This window comes from Rhinolophus hipposideros (assembly GCF_964194185.1).
Source record: "Rhinolophus hipposideros genome assembly, chromosome: 10".
Taxonomy (NCBI): domain Eukaryota; kingdom Metazoa; phylum Chordata; class Mammalia; order Chiroptera; family Rhinolophidae; genus Rhinolophus; species Rhinolophus hipposideros.
In genome coordinates this window covers 35452447-35471989 of record NC_138056.1, presented here as the reverse complement: position 1 = coordinate 35471989, position 19543 = coordinate 35452447, and the positions used below count along the sequence as shown (strand labels likewise).

General features: G+C 56.1%; 2 protein-coding genes across 9 annotated transcripts in view; both read right to left on the bottom strand.

Annotated features, from left to right (window-relative positions):
* Positions 1 to 743: 743 nt before the first annotated feature.
* On the bottom strand, positions 744 to 4597 carry KCNJ11 (potassium inwardly rectifying channel subfamily J member 11). Of its 2 annotated transcripts, XM_081062803.1 has the most exons (2): positions 4508 to 4597; positions 744 to 3491 (listed from the first exon to the last, which is right to left on the bottom strand). In XM_081062803.1, exon 2 carries the CDS (start codon positions 3473 to 3475, stop codon positions 2549 to 2551), a length of 927 nt encoding a protein of 308 aa, XP_080918929.1. In that variant the 5' UTR covers positions 3476 to 3491; positions 4508 to 4597; the 3' UTR covers positions 744 to 2548. The 2 variants fall into 2 exon arrangements, with proteins under 2 accessions (XP_080918929.1, XP_080918928.1); XM_081062802.1 differs by lacking the exon at positions 4508 to 4597 and having other exon boundaries at positions 744 to 4115.
* Positions 4598 to 8228: 3631 nt separating this feature from the next.
* The window catches only part of ABCC8 (ATP binding cassette subfamily C member 8), a 76721-nt gene continuing 65406 nt past the window's right edge, over positions 8229 to 19543 (bottom strand). For all 7 annotated transcript variants that reach the window (XM_081061793.1, XM_081061795.1, XM_081061796.1 and 4 more), the window contains 12 exons: positions 19345 to 19502; positions 16719 to 16811; positions 13711 to 13813; positions 13066 to 13179; positions 12552 to 12672; positions 12272 to 12402; positions 11307 to 11385; positions 10992 to 11100; positions 10487 to 10590; positions 9561 to 9694; positions 9011 to 9073; positions 8229 to 8471 (listed from right to left, as the gene is read on the bottom strand). In XM_081061793.1, coding sequence (XP_080917919.1) covers positions 8334 to 8471; positions 9011 to 9073; positions 9561 to 9694; positions 10487 to 10590; positions 10992 to 11100; positions 11307 to 11385; positions 12272 to 12402; positions 12552 to 12672; positions 13066 to 13179; positions 13711 to 13813; positions 16719 to 16811; positions 19345 to 19502 — 1347 coding nt within the window. In that variant the 3' untranslated portion in view covers positions 8229 to 8333. The remainder of the gene's footprint in view (positions 8472 to 9010; positions 9074 to 9560; positions 9695 to 10486; positions 10591 to 10991; positions 11101 to 11306; positions 11386 to 12271; positions 12403 to 12551; positions 12673 to 13065; positions 13180 to 13710; positions 13814 to 16718; positions 16812 to 19344; positions 19503 to 19543) is intronic.

Below are 19543 nucleotides of genomic sequence, written 5' to 3'. Positions count from 1 at the left end.
TCTGGCTTGTCCTGCTCACCATCCATCCATCCATCCATCCATCCACCCATCATCCATTCATTCGTTCACTCATTCACTTACTCACTCAGCATTCACTCAGTGCCAGGTACAATGCTAAATCAGAAAGTCCCTGAGCTCAAGGAGCCACGAACTTGGGGAGGGGGACACAGACCTATAAACAACAAGCAAAAGTAGAATGCCTACAAACAGAGGGAGGGACGGGACCATCTCTTTCCAGAGGAACCAGGGAAGGCCTCAAGGAGGCATGGTTTGGACTTTTGTGGATTTCAACAGGCAGAGATGAGGCCTGGGTAGTCTAGGCAAAGGGAGTAACAAGCGAGGCTCGGAGGCAGGAGGGCCAATGTTATATGCAAGGATGGGATAGGAAAGCAGCCAGGGAGTGGGAGGGTACACAGGGTCCCGGCAAGAGAACTGTGAACTGTAAGGCTAGAAAGCAGGCAAAGCCTGAAATGGCTGGCCATGGAATCTAGCTTTGACCCAGAAGGCGATGGGGAACTGCTGACATGGGAGGGGATCACAAGCCTTTCAACAAGACCAATGGTGGCTGCATGGCAGATGCACTGAGGGGGTGAGAGGAAGACAAGAAGACCAGGTCATAGGTGCTGTAATGGGCCTTAGCTGCTGTAAGGACCAGGTAATAGATTACAGCCCCTGTGATCAGCTGGGAGGGGGCATTGTGAAGAAGATAAGACCAGGCAGAGAACGTCATCACTGAGGGCAAATATAATAACACCTTCTCTCTTAACATTCGCTCGGTCAGTTGTCTCATCACGTGACTGATGCAACAGCAATCACTGTAGTTAACATTTATTGAGGACGTATTATGGACCAGACACTTAAGCATTTTACATGTTTTTCATTTACTCCCGCAACAATTCTATGAGGTAGGTACTCTTAGCATACCCACTTTACAGATGAGACAACTGAGGCACACAGAGGTTGTTACTTGACCAAGGTCTTAGAGCTAGATGCCAAATCCACAGACGTTACCACAGCTGAGTTTGTCATCAGTCTCAAACCTGGCACTTCAAGGAGGCCCCGGACTTGAACCCAAGCAGCTGGCTTGGGAGCTCATGCTATAATCACTACACTAACGCATATGACATCCCCGCCCCTCTCCCTGAGCACCTCAGCCTTCCAGCAGATTCCTGAAAGTGGAGGCTGCGCTATAAGCCTGGTGGGTGCCCAAAGGTTGAAAGGCAGGATGGCAGGGTTGGGCTACCTGAGGCAGGAAAGTCCCCCTGAACTGGGGAAGAGAGCCAGACTCAGGTCTCTTTCCAGTCCTCTGGACTGTGGCACTTCTGGAATAGGGGCTGGCAGCTCCAACCCCTGCCCTCCATGAGTATGCTGCCTGCCTCCCCAGCAAGAACAGCCCAGCATTTAGGTCATGAAAGAGAGAGGCTTTATTGACAAGGGAAAAGGCAGAATTCTGGGCAAGTCCACACAGCACTGTTCTGCGAGGTCAGGCTTGGGGTCAAGCGCTTCAGGGCCAGAGGCCTCTTTGCCTCAGGGACCTTGCTCACCCCCACCATCCTGAACTTTCCAACATCTCCTTTCTGAGGAACCCAAAGGCCCTCCATGGTCATCCTCTGGACAAAGTGAGTGGTGAGTGGCAGCTAATGGTGGGAGCCAGGACCAGAGTTTGGTCGGAGGCCCGCCGAGTGTGTGGACCAAGGACCCCCATCTCATCAGCCTCTTTCTGCGGGGCATGCCAATGTCTGCCCCAGCCCACACTAGCCTCTCAGGGTAGGAGACAAAATGGGAGCAGACAGGCACAGCAGCCACAGCCCATGGAGCCCTCACGGTAAAAGCCTTGGTGTTACGGCAAGGGCTCAGGGCCCATTTCCTCTTCCCTGTGCCTGAGCAGGACTCAGCAAAGCTGAGCATCCTCATGCCATTTCCTCCCTGCTTGGGCCTGCCCCATGGAGGGGAGCCCTCCCAGCCTCAGCTTGTCCCTGTCTGTGTAGGCTCTACATAGTCCAATGTCCGCTGGAATGTGCTCCCTCACTGTCTGCCCTTCCCAGGTGGCTGGGCCCACTCTTTAGCTCATCACGTTTTCAGGGACAAGGGCTTCTAGGGCCTGACCACAGGCACATCTCAGGGCCACAGAAACACAGCAGCAGGCCTCCAACCTGGGGAGTGTTCTTCCCCAGCCATCGGCCCAGCTTGTGGCCAGTCCATCATGGAGATCCAGGACTAGCTGGAGACCCAGCTTTAGGGCCTGACACTTCCCACAGCTTCGCCAGCCTTGGGTCGGGGGAAGGGGACCAGCCAGTCCTGAGCTGGGGCTGGGAGGAGCAGGGACAAAAATAACCCAGTATAGGCTCCTGCTGCAGCCAGAAATAGCGTAGTGACAAGTGCCTTGTAGCACCCTGGACGAGCAGCAGGGGGGGAGGCTGAGCCCGGAAGAGCCCAGCCTCACATCAGGTCCTGGCCTGGCCCACAGGCCCACACTGTGTCCACTCTGCATACCACACCACACTGCCCATGTGCACACACAGGGTGTGGGGGCTCAAGGGACCATGGTTCAGGACAGGGAATCTGGAGCAATGCTAAACCTGGGCTTGGCCTTGGCCACGGCCACGCTACGCTTGCGCAGTGGCCCACGGGCTGAAGCGAGGGTCAGGGCGTCCAGCAGGCTGCGGTCCTCATCGAGTTGGTGGGCCGTGCAGAGCGGCGTGGGCACTTTGATGGTGTTGCCAAACTTGGAGTAGTCCACGGAGTAGCGGCCATCCTCCTCGGCCACAATGGGTACAAAGCGCTGGCCCCACAGGATCTCGTCGGCCAGGTAGGAGGTGCGGGCTTGGGTGGTGATGCCCGTGGTTTCCACCACACCTTCCAGGATGACAATGATCTCTAGGTCCTGATGGTGGTGCAGGTCACCGGGCGCCAGGTCATAGAGCGGGCTGTTGGCGTCGATGACGTGGTAGATGATGAGGGGCGCCACCAGGAAGATGCTGTTGCCACCCATGCCGTTCTCCATGGGGATGTCCACCTGGTGGAGGGGCACCACCTCGCCCTCGGGGCTGGTGGTCTTGCGCACCACCTGCATGTGGATGGTGGCGCTGATGATCATGCTCTTGCGCAGGTCGCCCACGCGCAGCATGAAGCAGAGGCGGCCGTGGCGCAAGGCGATGACCGCGTGCTTGCTGAAGATGAGGGTCTCAGCCCGCCGGTGGGCCTGGGCCGTCTTCATGAAGATGCAGCCCAGCATGATGGCGTTGATCATGAGCCCCACAATGTTCTGCACAATGAGGATCAGGATGGCCAGCGGGCACTCCTCTGTCACCATGCGCCCGCCGAAACCAATGGTCACCTGGACCTCAATGGAGAAAAGGAAGGCAGATGAAAAAGAGTGGATGCTGGTGACGCAGGGCACCGTGGTGCCATCGCTGGGCGCCAGGTCACCAGGAGCCAGGTCACCGTGGGCGAAGGCGATGAGCCACCAGACCATGGCGAAGAGCAGCCAGCTGCACAGGAAGGACATGGTGAAGATGAGCAGCGTGTGCGGCCACTTGAGGTCCACCAGCGTGGTGAACACGTCCTGCAGGAAGCGGCCCTGCTCCCGGATGTTCTTGTGGGCCACGTTGCAGTTGCCCTTCTTGGACACGAAGCGGGCCCTCCGCTCACGGGCGCGGTACCGGGGCTCCGCAGGGTCCTCTGCTAGTCGTGTCAGCACGTACTCCTCAGGGATGATGCCCTTGCGGGACAGCATGGCTCCAGCGACCCCCAGGGAGAGGCTTCCCCCATGGGGGGGTGCCCCCCTGACCAGCCTAGGGCCTCACTGTGGGGCTCCCTCCTTGAGGACCCTTCCACTCTGGGACCACCCTCAGTCTGTGCTGGTCTCCCCAACCAGACTCATCCTCACCTCCACCTGGCCCCTGCTTCACTGCTCTGTACCAGCCTCACACCTGAGCCCACCTGCCCGTTGCCTAGTGAGCCCCCCACCCTGCCTATTCCCCACCTGGCCCTGGTTCTCAGCTCAACCCTCGTCTGCCCGCTGACCATCCCAGGACCACGCCCTAAAGCCCCTTCTCCCCACCCAGCCTTCCTTCTCAACCCCTCTCCCACCTTGGAACTTAACACCTCCGATTATTACCAACTGAGCAGATCTCACACAACCCCCGTGTCTCCCGCCGCCCCCATTTCTGTCCCCGGCTCCCCTCCAGGCTCCAGTTTCATATCGTGACCACCCCCCAGCCTCACCTCCCGGTATGCCCCCTCCTTCCTCCCCACACCCCGTAGCGCTCGCCGCTCTGCCGATCCCCCTCCAGCTTTCGTCCTTTCTGTCTCCTTGGGATCCCGCGCCCTCCAGAGTCACCACCCCCCCGGTTCACCACCAGACACCCTCGCCCCCGCGCGACCCGGCTGGGCTCACTACCGAGGGGAGTCCTCCGGCTCCCGGCTCCCCCCGGACGCATGCACGCCGGCGCCGCGCCCCCGCCCCGCGCTCCGTCCCTGCCCAGCCCGCTCGTCGCCGCGGCACCTGCTCCTGCTCTTCAAGCTGCAGCCGTCGCCTCCCCGCCCCCTCCGCTGCGCGCAGTCCTCCCGTCCGTCTGTCGGTTCGTGGCGACAGACTTCGTGGTGCCAGGCGGGGGCATAGGATCCCAGGCGAGGGGTGTCAGGAGTGGCGTGGGGCGGGGGGCCAGCAGGGGGAGTCCGACCTATTTGTGAGCTGAGGGGAGGCGGGCGCAGGCGCAAGCCCCGCCCTCCGCCGTTCCCTCCCGCGGTCTGACTTCTGACTTCTCCAGGCTCGCAGTCTGGCCCTGGGGGGGTGCGCACGCTGATGTACCAAAAGGGGTCCTTCCTGCCCACGGTCTATGAAATTCGGGCAGGAGCGGGGTGAGGGGAGTCGTGACCTGCCCTGCCACTCTGGGGACAGCAGCCCCTGTCGCCCTGGCTGCCCTCCCCAATTTTCCATTCTCAGTTGGGTCAATATCCGCTTCTCGGCGGCGGCGGCGCAGCACTGGGCTCTGCCGGTTGGCAGAGAAAGGAGGCACGGAGGGCAGGTGTGGACGCCCGCGGAACCAATTGGGGCACAGGGACATTACGAGGCCCGAGGATTCCTCAACTGACTGCTCCTTCTCTTTGGGGCCGCTCGTCACCTCTTCTGAGTCATGGCTGCTTTGGGGTGAAAGCCGGTCTCCCTCCCCAGAAAAAATAGTGCGTTAGAGGATGTAGGAACACAGTCTAGCAGCTACTACAAGAGAGGCTGGAGGCAGCAGCCCAGCAGCCTGGGTGGTTACATTTTCTCAATCATGACTGCCCCCCCCCCCCCCGCAACCCCACCCCTGCATTTTAAAGAGGGTTTGAGCTACTGACACTTGCTTTACACCTACAGCCTGATTTCTTCTACCTTAGGTGATGGGAGGCAGCTGGGTCTGAGGCGCTGTATGAGGACGGTGGCTCGGGAACTGGGGAACCCAAACTTTTGGCCTGGATAGGACTGGTGTTTTTACTAGAGGCGTCCGCCTAGGGCTGCCCTGGGGGCTTGGGCCCCAGACGGAGAGCCCCCAGTTATCAGCTGATGGGAAAGCCTGCTGGTCTCTGTTGTGGCAGTAATGGCCCCACTCCCTCTCTGGGGGCTCAGGTCCTTATGGAGAAACCCCTGACCTATGTGTGTCTATTTGTTGGAGTGGGGCTTGAAGCAGGGGCTGGAAAGATAGGGACAGTGGGCATGTGGGTCACAGTAGGGCAGCGTGTGACTTTCATATGGAGTTTTCCTTTCTCTCCCATACCCACCTGCAGGCATAGTGAACACTACTACTCAGGGTAAGTGTGATCTTGGACTATATTACTAGAGGTGCAGTGCCTAGGGTGGGGAGGGGAAAGCAGGATGAGCAGAGTGGGGAGCTCAAGGAGGCAGGGTTATACAGGAAACCTCTGGGGCAACTGCAGCTGTTTAGCCATCAGAAAAGGAGCCTTGAAGAGCCCCCCCAGGGATTTTGGGCACTATTGCAGAAACCCCGGGGGTCCAAGGAGGGTGGACTAGTACTTTCGTGTGACCCCAAGTGTAGACCCAGTATAGACACTGAGTGGAACAGAGGCAGGCTTTGGTTTCTCATATAGAAGAGTCAGTTCTAATAACCAGACATAACTTACATCAGTAGGGTACGCAAGTCAAGGTTGGCAGACCATCAGGGACGCTATGGAGGGGTTTGGGCTGAGCTGGTCTTGGGCATCCCTTCAACACTTCAGTGTGTACCCTGCCCTGCCCTGCCCTGCTGCTTCCCTTCAATTCCTTGAGGGGTGGTGGGCATGGGAGGGGTGGGAAGCCTCTTCCCCCTCCCAGACTCTGCTCCTAGGAGGCCCCACGGTGGAGGGAGCTGCTGGGCCCCCAGAGGCACCTCAGAGCTGGAAAGGCCATGCCCTGCCTCTCAGTGTGGCCCTGAGGCCTCAGCTATTCCCTGTTCCACCCTTTCCAGGAGGGTGAATCCCCCCATACCCAAAGGGTTCAGCCTCCGGCCCCACTCCATCCTGCTCCTCATACTCATCTCCAAACACCACACTTGTCAGGCCCCTATCTCACTCGGAAAACTTCTTCCCGTCCCTTTTGTTCAGAGGTTTATCCCAGACTCCTTGTCTTGCGATTCAAGGCTCTCTAATCTTATGCCCTCCACCCCCACCACACACACACCCTCCATGGGCTCTTTTCTCTAACTCTCTGCCTGTCTAATTCCTACCCTTCCCACGCCCATCTCAAATCCTGCCTCTCCCAGGCAGCCGTACAGGACTCTCCCTTCCTGAGCTCTGGCTCCTGGAATATCTATAAGGATTTGTTTTGTGTTGAACACCTCTCCAATGATTGGTGGGTTTTCCTTATGTTGCATGGCTCTGACCCCTTTGTAAACAAAAAGGACATAGGCCCAAGATTCCTGGGCCTGTACCCCAGGGCCTCGTATAGCATAGCAAGTAAAGAAAGCGACATGTAATGATCATGAAATGCTATGTAAATGAGCACCTGCCATTTCTTGGGCAAGGGCAGGTGTGGACGCCTGTTTTATGATGCAGATGGAGTCTGAGGACAGTTGTTTTGGTCTCCCCAGTGTCTGGACTCCAGCATCTCCCAGCCACCACCTGGCAGGCTTGTGGTATATGCACGGTGCTTTCCCTCTGAGGGACCACCCTTCCCCCACTTCTGAGTGCCCTTATGCAAGGGAAAGAGACGGGAACATGTGATTCAGTCCTAGCCAATCAGTACATTCCAGCTCTCTGACCACAACGATTGGGTGGGAGTGAGGATATGACCCAACTTTGTCCATGGAGATTTGCTACCAAGATTTTTGTGGGAACTATTGGGAAAAAAAATCTTTTTTTCAGAGAGGTAGGATATAAGCTGGAGCTGCTAGTGGCCATCTGTTATCAGGGAGGGAGATAACAGATGGAAAGATGGAGGAAGATGGAAACCAGAAACAGACACATCCTGGATGTCAAACACCTGGATCCAGCCGTGCTTGAAGTCGTACACCTCCTGCCCTTCTCAGTCACATATGACAATAAATTCCAGTTTTTGTTTAAGCCACTTGGAGTTTTATGTTCCTGTCATTTGCAAGGGAAATAGTGCTAATCCAGGATACTTGGGGCCCAACACTTTTAATCCAAGAATTAAAGGAGAAGAAAGGGGGGGCCAAGCTATATGGAGATCTGCTACCTTATCTGATGAGATAATCACAAAAATGCTATAACTCTTGTTATGGATTGAGTTGTGTTGCCCCCAAATCGTATGTTGATGCCCTAATCTCATAATCCCCCCAATGTAACTATATTTGGAGCTAGGTCCTGTGAAGAGGTAATTAAGTTAAATGAGGTAATAGGAGTGGAGCCCGAATCCAATATGACTGGTACCCTGATAAAGAAAGAGACACCAGGATGTCCACACACAGAGGAAAGGCCGTGTGAGGGAGGCTACAGCTGGAAGGTGGCTATCCAGAACCAAGGAGAGAGGCCTCGGGAGAAACCAGATCTGCGACCGTGATCTTGCACTTCCATCCTTCAGAACTGTCAGAAATACATTTCTGTCATTTAAGCCACACACTCTCTGGTACTTTGTTATGGCAGCCCTGCGAGACTAATACAACCCTCATTTCACAGATAAGGAAATCCCCTGTGCCCACGCTCACAGCTTCTACAGGTCTGCCTAATGCCAAAGTCATGCTGGCTCCACTGGCCCCACAGCAGCCCCTGCCCAGCAGAACCAAGGCCTCAGGTAGGAAATAACCAATCTCTTTATTTATAAGTGATTTACAGTTTGAAAGCCCAGATGGGAGGTGGGGGCAGAGTGGGGCATGGGATGGCACTTGAGCTCTGGCAGGTCACTTGTCTGCATGGACGAAGGAGGCAAAGACGCTGTCCTTCCGGCTGAGCAGCTTCTCTGGCTTGTCAAACTCCAGGATGGCACCGCGTTTCAGGACAATCACCAGGTCTGCGCTCAGGATGGTGTGCACACGGTGCTGGGCCAGGCAGGAGGGGGCAGGTCAGGATGGTGGGGGGACGGGCGGGGCAGCTGAGGGCACCCCTCCTGCAGCTTGGAGGAGGAGGCATGTGGCCAGAATGTCCAGTCTCTCTGGGGACTTCCCTTTCCTGGCGTGGCTATGAGTCCAAGCCCTCCATCCATGAATAACCCCTTCACCCCCCAGCAAGTCTCAGCTTTGCCCCAACCTCCAGGTTACAAGTCTCAGAGATCCCCCCGCCTCCCATGTTCTATGGAGAAGTAACCCTAGCCTAGCTCACAGGGCCTTGGGACAGGGGTGGCCTTGGAACCTGGAGAATGAGAGGGGAGGTCTGAGGGACATGCAGGTACAAATCCTCCCTCCCCTAAATCCTGCAATTCAGGCTCCCTGCAAGCCTTCAAGACTCCTCGCCCTGCCCAGCTCCAGGGTCCTTTGATTACCAGGCCCCAGTGATCCCAAGGGCTGCCCTCTGATGACAGCCTCAGGAGGCTGGCCCTCTCTCTGGGTGTCCCCCTTCACCCCACCAACGGGCCCCTTACCGCGATGGTGACCACCGTACGGTCTGCGAAGGCTGTCATCACCACCTTCTGGAGGATGTTTTCCTGCCAGGGAGGAGCAGCAGCTGTTGCTCACCTGCCTGGTAGATGGGGTCTGGCCTGGCTTTGGGGATGTGGGGCCCAGGCTTGCGGCCCAGCTCCCATCTGACCCCAGTCCTAGCTCCACCCCCTCCCTCTGTTCAGCCCTAGTCCTCACAGGACTGACTAGGTTCCCAGCACTAAGAGCCCGGATTCAGCCTGTTGGGAGCTCAGCTCCGTGCATGGATGTATGCTGTGAGTGTGTCTGGGGTGTGCTATGTGCCGAGTGATGGGTGTGAAGTCTCTGTGGGTCTGTGTGCAGCTTGTGTGCATGTGGATTATGAACAGGCCCTAAGATGAGCTGGAGTCAGGGTTTCCGGCCTTTTGCATTTTCTGCCAGAAATGGCCCTTGATGCTAAAGGCAACTTGAACTTCACTTTGTGCAAACTTCTCCCTAACACCCCCACAAAGCCCTCTCCAAAACCCCCATCCCGTGGACGTGCCCAGGACCAACCGTAGCCATGTCGATGGAAGCCGTGGCCTCGTCCATAATGAAGATGCTGGTCTTTCTCACGAAGGCCCTTGCCAGGCAGAATAGCTGCCTCTGGCCCTGGCTGAAATTCTCCCCGCCTTCTGTGATGATGGCATCTGAAATCAGCCCCAGGGAAAGGAGCAGGGCTGAGTGACTCCTGCGTTGAGTAGAGTAGATGGTATGGCTTGGGGGGGTAGGGAAATGTGTGTACGGTGCCCATCTGTGCGTGTGTGTTGTGAGTGCGGGGTGGGGGGGGGTTCCTGTGCCTTAAATGACAACATAGACTACATGCATTACAATGAGAAGAGCACACTCTGGAGCTGCACGCTGCTAGGGCTCTGGGCGTGTGCACTGAGTGTGTACGTGCTTCATGTGTGGGGCCCGTGGTGGGCTGATTCTCTGAAGTCAAGGCTTGGCCAGCCTCTGCTGTCACAGGGGCTGCAGCAAATACACCAAGGCTCTGCAGCCCGCTGGGCTGGGGGCACAGTCTTCCTAGTAGCCTCGAGGAGTGCCTGGTGCCCAGGATTTCCCAGTCTTTCCTCTTCTTCATCTTTCTAGCAGCACTGGGCAGGCAGGTGGCCAGGGAAGGACAGGGCTGAAAATACTGCTCTGATATCAGGCACTTGCAAGTTCCATCTCACAGTGACTCCTGTGGGAGTCTCATTTGGGGAAGGTGCCCTGTACCCCCCTCCGCCTGTTCCCTGTAGGAGGGGTCAGACCTTGAACTGACTAGTTGTATGACCTGGGGCAAGTCAGTTGACCTCTCTGAGCTCTTGTGTGGTGAGAGGTGGGACTCAATGGTATCTGGAGTCCTGCCAGATGCCAGACTCCAAACTGTGGGAAAACCTAAGACGTGAGTTTTCCCACTAAAGGGGGGCCTGACCAGTTGCTCAGCCAGCAGTAGTTACCAAGGCCTCCTGGCAGTGCCTTCACCACCAGCTTCAACTGGGCTATCTCCAGGGCCTCCCACAGCGTGCTGTCAGAGCACTTCTTCTCTGGGTCCAGGTTAAATCTGGAGGGTGACACAGAAAGCTCTCTTAGGGAGGGGCTCCATCTCCATGGGACTTTCAGGGAGTGAGGCTGGGAAAGTGAGCTGTGAATGAGAACTGACTGACTTGGGGGCCTGGCTGTGAGGGGGCACCAAGGTGGTGGCATCCCAGACCTGAGGGTTTGGGGTAACCCTACCGGTGCCTGTCTAAGTCTAATGGGAAAGCAAAGGGCACGAGTGTGAGACTCCTCTGGAGAACCATGCCAGCCCCTCGTGCCTGAGCCTGAGCAGGGCTGCCTGCCCAGGGAGGTGGGTATCCAGCTGAGTGCTCCTGGCCTCGCCCACCCCCCTTCTTTGTGCTCCAGATCCCATGGAGCTGAGCCCAGTCTGGGGCTGCGGTTGTCTGACGGGGTAGGGCGACTCACCGGATGGTGCCGCTGAAGAGGACAGGATCCTGCAGGATGATGGAGAGACGAGAGCGCAGGGTGTGCAGTGGGAGTTTGGCGATGTCAATGCCATCAATGATGATGCGCCCTGTATGGAGACAGTGTCACAGGTGGGGCACCGCTGAGGGGAACGGTGGTGCTGGGGCATGGGTTCAGCCTGGGACACGGGCCCCAGTGAGGATGCAGGGGGAGACAGGGATTGCTGGGCCTCCTGTAATGTCAGAACATACGCCAGGACGGAGGTCCCGTCTCATAGCTGTGGGTACCTGTGGTGTTGCCCACCGTACCACGCACCTTCGAACATGTCCACCATGCGGAAAAAGGCAAGAGAGAAGGAGGACTTCCCACTGCCTGTGCGGCCACAGATCCCGATCTAGAAAGAGAGGGGCAGGTATGTTGTGGGGGCTCTGGGGGTGGGTGGGAGCCTCTGGGGCTAGCTCTGGGGGTGCACAGGCATGGGAAGCCATAGTATGTCTTCTTGTCCTGGTTTTCTGACCAGCTTCTCTTTGGCCAGTGCTGAGCTCTGGGTTGAGTTTGTTTCCTGCAGTGGGTCCAGAGGGGGCGCCCATGGGGACCCACAAGCAGGTGCAGAATGTAGACGGCCATGTACCTGAGCGCGGGTGTGGGCCTGGCTGTGCCTGGTACTTGGCTGCAGGGGAGTTGGGGCACTAGTGTTCCGTGTGCCTGTGTGGCAGGAGGGCGTGGGGTGGCTGCGCGCAGTGTGCAGGGATGTTTCTGTGAATCCCACTTTAAACTGGACCCATCTCTGACCCTATCACTTCCTGGCCCTTGGGTACCAACTGAAATGACAATACGGGACCAATACAGAGCCAACGATCGCGACAAAGAGATGGAACGAGAGGGGCAGTGGCAGAGAGAGCAGAGGTGGAGTGACGAGGGAATCAATGCGAAAGGTAGGTCAGAGTGCCAGACAGGGGCTCCCTCCCCAAGACAAGGGCGCCCCTAGGCCCCTGCTCTGAAGCTCAAGGAGCAGTGCTCTGGGGGAGTCCTGGCCACACACACAGTGTGTGTGTGGGGGGCTTACAAAGCCCCTCAAACCAGGCCAGTCAGGTGCCTGTCTCCTTGGTGGCTGAGTGAGAGCAGCAGGAGGAGACGGAGTGAGGGAGGGAGGCGGGCGGGGGGCCGAGCCCTGTCAGTGTGAGTGGCCCAGGGCCAGGAGACTGGCTGTGGGGCGTGCAGGGCCCTAGAGGGCCATAAGCCCTGCGAGGCTGCCAGCCCTATGCCCTTCCATCCCTGACCTTCTGTCCTGGGGAGATGAGGGCGTTGACGTGCTTCAGCACGGGCTTCAGGGAGCTGTCGTAGCGCACGCTCAGGTTTTGGATCTGAATCTTCCCTTGGTCCGGCCAGTTCTTTGGGATCAGCGATGGTTCTGGGGGCCAGGGGTGGGTCAGCCAGCAGGCACGGGCCACAGCTGTAACCGGGGGTGCCACCCTACCCCCAGGCTCCCTGTGGTCCCCCTCAACCCAAACACGCCCCTCCTCCTGGCCATCTCCCCAGAAGCCCTCCTGTACCCCTCACCCAACAGCCCCTCGTAGCTCTCTGCCTCAGTTTTCAGGAGCCCGTGGATGCGTTTCACGGCCCCCAGCTGGATCTCCATGTCCGCCAGGTTCCTCACCATCCAGTTGAGGTAGTTGGAGACCTGTGGGGAGTGAGCCGGTCACAGACAATGACCGTGTGGTCCTATCCCTGGTCACCAGGATGCTCTTCCTATAGCTGAGGGAGGGCGGGGGCCCTAATGTCTTTTGCTGCCCCCTGGCTGGCTGTTTTGGGGTGGCCCTTCCTGGAGGCATGGAGAGAGTTACAATGAACTTGCCTCCACACCCACCACCCGCATGGGCCCTGGGCCCTGGGTGAATGCCAGGACCCTGAAGTCAGCCCTCCTGCCCCATGGACCCTGTGGCATCAGACTCAAAGTAGCTTGGGGTAAGGCTTGGGCGGGGTGTGGGGTGGAGTCTCATTTGGGGAAGGTGCCCTGGGATCCCCTGGGTGCTGGTGCCTGATGCTCCCCCTGCCCCAGCCTGCTGCCACTCACCATTAGGGCGTAGGTGAGGCCCAGGCCCACCAGGCCAGCAGAGAGCTCCCTGTGCAGGGAGTTGGAGATGGAGGTCACGGCGGCGATGAGGACCACACACGCACCAATGTACTCCTGTGGAGGGATGGGGGCTAGCCTGGGCCCTTGGGGGTTGAAGCCACAGTGTCCCCCCCCAGCCCCGTCTTCAGGGCAGAGCGTAGCTCAGCGGAGACAACTCCAGCCCTACGACTCACGGACATATGCAGGAGGCCTGTGAAGTCTGGAACTCCAGGAGACAACACATGCACACAGCTTAGGCTCCCCCTACTCCCCACACACCTGCACACATGCCTCACCAGCTGGCCCACACATGTACGTAACGTATGTATCAGACACACACTTCTCACAGGCAAACACACAACGATTCTCGTTATTCACACACCTCAGATATACAGCCCCCGGGCAGTGATATGGAGAAGATGGGACTCAGGGCAAATACCAGGAGGGCTGGGGAAAGCGAGGGCTCTGTGCCCACCCTCTGTGCACACGTGAGCTGGTACTCCACCCTCTCCTCCCACCTTCTGGTCTATGTTGGCCCTTCCTGTGGCTCCACACCCCTATCAGAAAGCCATCCCGGGGCCCGGAGTGGGGGTGGGTGGCACTTGCCATGCGGACTTCTAGCCATCTATTGGCAGCTGTGAGGAAGAGAGAGGCGATGTTGTTGGAGTCCGTGTACTCAAGGAGCTTCTGCTGGAAGCGGGCCTCGTACCTGGAGGGAGGGTGAGGAAGGTCTGAGGGAATAATCTTGGTCCACGCGTCCCTGGGGAACCCTCCCTAACCCTCTAAGGTACAAGGTAGCTCTCTGTACAAGGGATTCTGGAGGCCTCTCTCCCACCCCCGTGCCCTCATCACATTCTCTCCTGAGTTACTAGGTGTGGATCTGCCTCCTCTGTCTGACCAGCCTGGGCTCCTGCCATCGCTCTCCTTGGCCGCCCCTCAGACCTGGCGGGCTTGGGCCAGGCCCAGAGGAGGTAGGGATTCTCATTTGAGGACGAACGATGGAACAAATGAAAGCCATCCCAGTTCTGGTCTCAGTGACACAACTGAAAGGACTCAGGGCCTCGTTGGGCATTTGCTTTTCGCTCCTGGAAGATGTTGGCTCAGCTTTGATTCTTTCTGGGTGGAAGGCCTGTGCATGAACTATGTGTGTGAGGAGAGTGAAGTGAGTCTCCGAGGTGTGAGAAAGCATGATTGCAGGGCCACAGGGTGGATGTATGTGGGTGGCTGAGGTGTCTGAGGCAAGGGTGAAACCATACACGCGAAGGGTTTGATTAAGTGGGTGTTAAAAATGTGTGAGTGCACGTGTGCGTGACGGGAGGGTCTGAGGGGTGTGTGATTGGCCTCAGGGGTGAGTGTGCAGAAGGGTGTGTGTGAGCTTCTGTGATCGGTGCATGACGGTGTGAGGACTGTGGAAGGAGCCCCTGCCCTGGGGCCCTGCAGACCCAGGCTGGAGTCCAGTCTATTGCTGGCTGTGTGTCAGACTGTTTCCTGTTTCCATCAATAAATGGGGATAGTATAGTTCTTACATGGACTGAAACAGCTCTGAGCCCAATACTGCAGTGCTGGGTACCGTTGGAACATTTTTTGGGGAAAAGCAGGGGCTCTTAGAAACAGCACAAGGTCAGACAGCTCTAGGTTCCAGCCCGGCACCAGCTCTCACTGTCTGTGTGGCCTCAGATTGGTTGCTCAGCCTCTGGGGGTCTCTTCTCTTCACTTTAGTAGGGGGTTAAAGTAACTATGTCGTGGGGCTTTTGTGAGGATTAAATGCAACAAAAACACTTAGCACGGGGCCTGGCGCTTGGCAAGTGTGCAATCAATAAATGCTACTTAGCTTTCAACAGGGCTGCTGGGCAAAAGCCAATGAATTAAACACATCCAAGGGATGATTAAAAAGTTCATTCATTTAAAAACCATCCACTGTGTCAGTGCAGGGTGGGGGAGGGCTCGCTGCATAGCAGTTCCGCTGGCCGACCACAGGCCTGGTCTGGGGCTGGTCATAGGATGCTGGGATCCACTCGGGTCCTACTGAGAGGGTCTGGCCTCCTCTAGGAAAGCCACAATTTCTCCCCTAAGGTCCAGCCCGAAGGCCTCCAGGAGACCAATTATAAGAAAGACTTCACCAAAACTTGGAGCTAGGCCCAGGGGTATTGAGGGGCCTGGAGGTTGAAGAAACTGGGGAAGTTCAGTCTTGAGAAGAGAAGTGGGCTTGAGGAGACCCCTGAGTCATACTCCAGGCTCCAAGGAGCTTCTTTGTGGAAGATACCACAGGCTTGCTTGGGAGCAGGGGATGTCCCGGGAGCAGAGCTAAGGCTGGGGCAGACTCTGCTTTGCTTTCTTTACTCAGAGAAGATCTCTGAGGACCTTCCTAAGAGGACCTTCCACTGGCCCCAGATGCCCTAGAGTGTGAGCAGGGGCTGCAGGGCTGCACCAGGGACCTGGGCACCTCTCCCAGGGCTGCAGCTGGACTTTGGGTGTTGGGGGATTTCAAACCTCCCTGGACCCTTGATTGGTCCTTGAGACCTAGGGTTACTCCTGGACACAGGGATTGGTGTAGCATGGTTACTGTCACACCCTGCACAGCTGTGCCATCCTAAAAATAACCTGAAATCACTCTCTCAGTGAGGCTTAGATACCAGAGCCCAGGTATCTGGGTCAGGGGTCTGGCCTGTCTGGCTAGAGGAGAGATGCCCTAATACATCACATGGAGACTGGGGCAGGGAACAATAGCACCCTTACTCCCCAGGCAGCCTCAAATGCTCCTGTCCAGCCCAACGTCATGACTCAGGGTAGCAAGAGGATGGGAAAGCTGCTAAAGTTTTCGGAGCATTCCTCCTGCCTGGTGAACTCTTATTTACCCTTTGAGTCCTAGCTCCAATGACACCTCCTGCTTTCTCTATGATGCCTTCCATGATTGCTCCCCTTCTATGCTTGCTGTGTCCCCCTCTCTTTCAGTAACACGGGCTTGTCTTGCCCTGTTCAAAGCCTGGACTGTAAATACCTCCAGGGCAGAAGTTCATCTGACTCATCTCTCTCTTTTTAGAGCCTGGCATGGGACTCGGTATGCGGTGAATGGTCGGTAAAGGTTGAATGAATGAGCAGGTTCAAGTCTGGTCTTTGTGGGACCTTACACAGAGCAGTTGTACAACCTTGCTGAGCTTCAGTTTCCTTGTCTGAGAAGAGGGTGCAACCACAATCACCACCTCAGAGTACAGGTTTGAGAATGAATGACGCTGGCATGGAAAATACACTGCATAGTATTTGGCTCATAGGAGATTCTCAATGAAAGGTGGCCTCAGGGCTGGCCCACACATGTAAGGACTTTCTAGCATTAGTGTGTGAGAACTTATCCCAGCCTTGTTTCTTTTGATGTTCTGCCTTAGTTCACAGAGGCTCTGGGCACGGCTGCAGGGCTGAGGTTTTCCTCTCTGGATCATACAGTAGAGCACACCTGGTCTGACCCCCCAGTGGACATCATTTGGGCCTTGGGGACCGAGGAGGGGTTGGGAGAAGTGTGTCCCGGGCCTTCACAAGTGGAACCCTGAGAATTGAATCTCATGACCTGTGACCCTGGTCCCCCCATCCCGCCCACCCCCATCCTGGGGTGAATATGGTACCTGAAGGCCCGGATGGTGGTGAGGCCTTCCACAGTTTCAGCAAAGTGTGACAGCAGTGGGAGCTGGGTGGTGTCATCTAGCTGCTGCAGGTCCCTGTGCCAGGGGAGCAGAGCGGAATGGTGAGGAGGGCAGGCTCAGGGCTCAGCCTGGGTCTGAATCCTAGCTCCACCCCTACCACCGTGTGGCAAATGGCTGCACCTCTCTAGGTCTGTAAAAAGGGAAGACAGTGGTACCACCCCATCAAGTAGCTGTGCGGACTGGACAGCTCGTTTACATGAAGTGCTTAACTGGAAGGCTGGGACAGTGACTGCGTTGCTGGGCGTCACCTACCACTCATCTGTATCTGTCCCCATGCTTTTGCCACACAGCCTCGCTCTGCACTAAGGCTGGGCAGTGAGTGTTAGTTCCCTATCCCTGAACCTTGGGATAGCTGGTCAAAGGAACAGAAAAGCCAACTCAAAGCTTTCAGTCCTCTCCCCAATAATCACAATAGATTTCAGCACATCTCAGGCCAGAATCTAAAGGGCTTCTTAAGGGGGAAAAGGCCAGTGGTTTCTATGGCAACCGATTTGCTCCTGCTCCCCACAGCTGCACCTTAGCAAGTGTGTTAGTGCCGGGGGAGGCCAGGTTGGGACCCTGGAAGCAGCTTTCCTGGACACACTGTCTCCAGGGCCAGGGTGGGTGCCAGGGGAACAGGGCAGTTTCTCTGGCAGAAGAAATGAACTTTGCAGAACAGCTTGTACAGTGTTTAAAAAGCTGCTGTGATTTTGTGAATGTCAACGTTGTTCCTTGTGGGTCGCAGGGGATCCTGGATCATCTAGGCAGGAAGCCATCTATACAAATCTTGATCCTTGCGTGCGCAAGATAATTGTGGCCAAGATGTATCTAAATCTAATTATTGTTAGGGCTAATCAGCATCTTGAGTCATTTCTAAACAATTCTGTGCACTTGGGAAAGGTACTTATGCTTTCTGACCACAACCTGCAGTAAGAAATACATTTTATATCACAAATCAGTATACACAAACTGTGGGGACAGAGTCCCAGAGAGCAGTTTCCAGGCTCTCAGCCTCACATGGAAAGGTGTTGGCTCAGGTAACAGCCATCAGCTGTGACTAGTTGGTCATCAGCTGTAACCAGTTAGCCATTGGCCACTGGTATAACTGCCGTGGCTAAGCTAGCAAGCGCGGGTTGCAGTTAGCAAGGGGTTGGTTGATTGCTTGCTTGACTGAGAAGCGGATGGCGGATTGCAGATCGTGTGGCTCCTGTTTCCTGTGTCTGCAACTGAGCCGCCAGCGAGAATATCGTGGTATGACTCCCCTATCTGTGGCTCCGTGGGTGTTCCTTTTTGGCCTCACCATATCCTGCGTTCTTGTGAGGGGAGCAGGACTAGAGTCCCTGCATGACACACACACATACCCTTACACCACCCAAACAAAGGTTTCATGAAGCAACACTGACTATTACTGTGTGAATACAGTCTGATATTTTTTGTTCTATGTCGTTTTTTAAAAAATACTGGTTGCGGTCTATGATATTAATTTCATAACCCACAGCGAGGTTGTAATTGGCAGATTGAGAAATGCTGGTCTAGAAGTTCATTACAATTATCCCTATAATTCCTTGAATCTATGAGTTTAACAGAATCACTCAGTGGGGACAGAGTCCCAGAGAGCAGTTTCCAGGCTCTCGGCCTCACGTGGAAAGGTGCAGGCTCGGTTATTAGATGGCCCTCAGCTATAATTATGGCATCCGCTGTGGCTGGGTGGACGTCAGCTGTTACTGGTTAGCCATTAGCCCTGATATAACTGTAGTGGCTACCCTGGGGCGTTGCTTGGTTGGCAGAGAAGTGGATGGCAGCTAGCAAGTGCAGTTAGTAAGCAGATCGCGATTGCGTTGATCCTACTTCCTTGTCTTGCCAGGCCGCCAGCGAGATGGGGGTACAGGAAAACCCCTCGTTGGGGTCCTGGCGGATGTTTGCTTTTGTGTCTCGACCAGCCACCATTGAGAATATAGTGGTATGACTCCCCTGTCTATGGCTCTGTTGTGGTTCCTTTTTGGCCTCACCATATCCTGCATTCTTGTGCAGGACGTGGGAGCAGAGACCCTGCATGACACACTCCCAGAAAAAAATTCCTAGAGAATGTTCTTAGAAAAGTTTGAGTGGAAAAGAGTCATGGAGGTATGCATGGCTCATGAGGGTGAATGTGATGAAGATGGCAGTGAGGGGCTCCCTGGCATCAAGGCTTCCAGCCTTGCTCTGCACCCACGTGGGCTGGAAGGTGTGGTTATCATAATATCCCTCACATCGGGTGCCCTCTGACTTCACGCATCAGCAATCACTGATCACTGGAGTCCTACAACCCTCCTGAGAAGTATTATGACAAAACGAATGAAGGGCATAAACACATGCATACGCAGCATGTGTGTGCTGACAGATAGTTATGTTAGGGTAGCGGAATGTGAATATTTCATTTCCTTCATGTCTATTTTCCTTTTCTTGGGGAGCATGACTCTACTACTTTAATGATAATGACTCTAACGAGAGTATTCAACTGCCCATTGCAAAGCCCCTTCCATCCCCCACCCCAGCCCCAACCCTGGAGGCTGGCAAATGCTGCCATCACCTGGAGGCCACCCGGAAGTACTTCTGGATGAAGTAGCACACGATGGCCAGGGGTAAGAGGGCCACGAGGAACACAGGTGTGACATAGGAGATGACGGCCAGGGCGGAGACACAGAGCAGGGTGGAACGGCTCAGGCACTCCAGCGTGGATGGAATATGCTGCGGGAGGAAAAGGTGAGAGAGGGAGGTAAGTATTGGTA

Excerpts from the sequence above, each read along its gene's own strand:
- KCNJ11 (XM_081062802.1), bottom strand. The coding sequence starts at position 3,736 with ATGCTGTCCCGCAAGGGCATCATCCCTGAGGAGTACGTGCTGACACGA.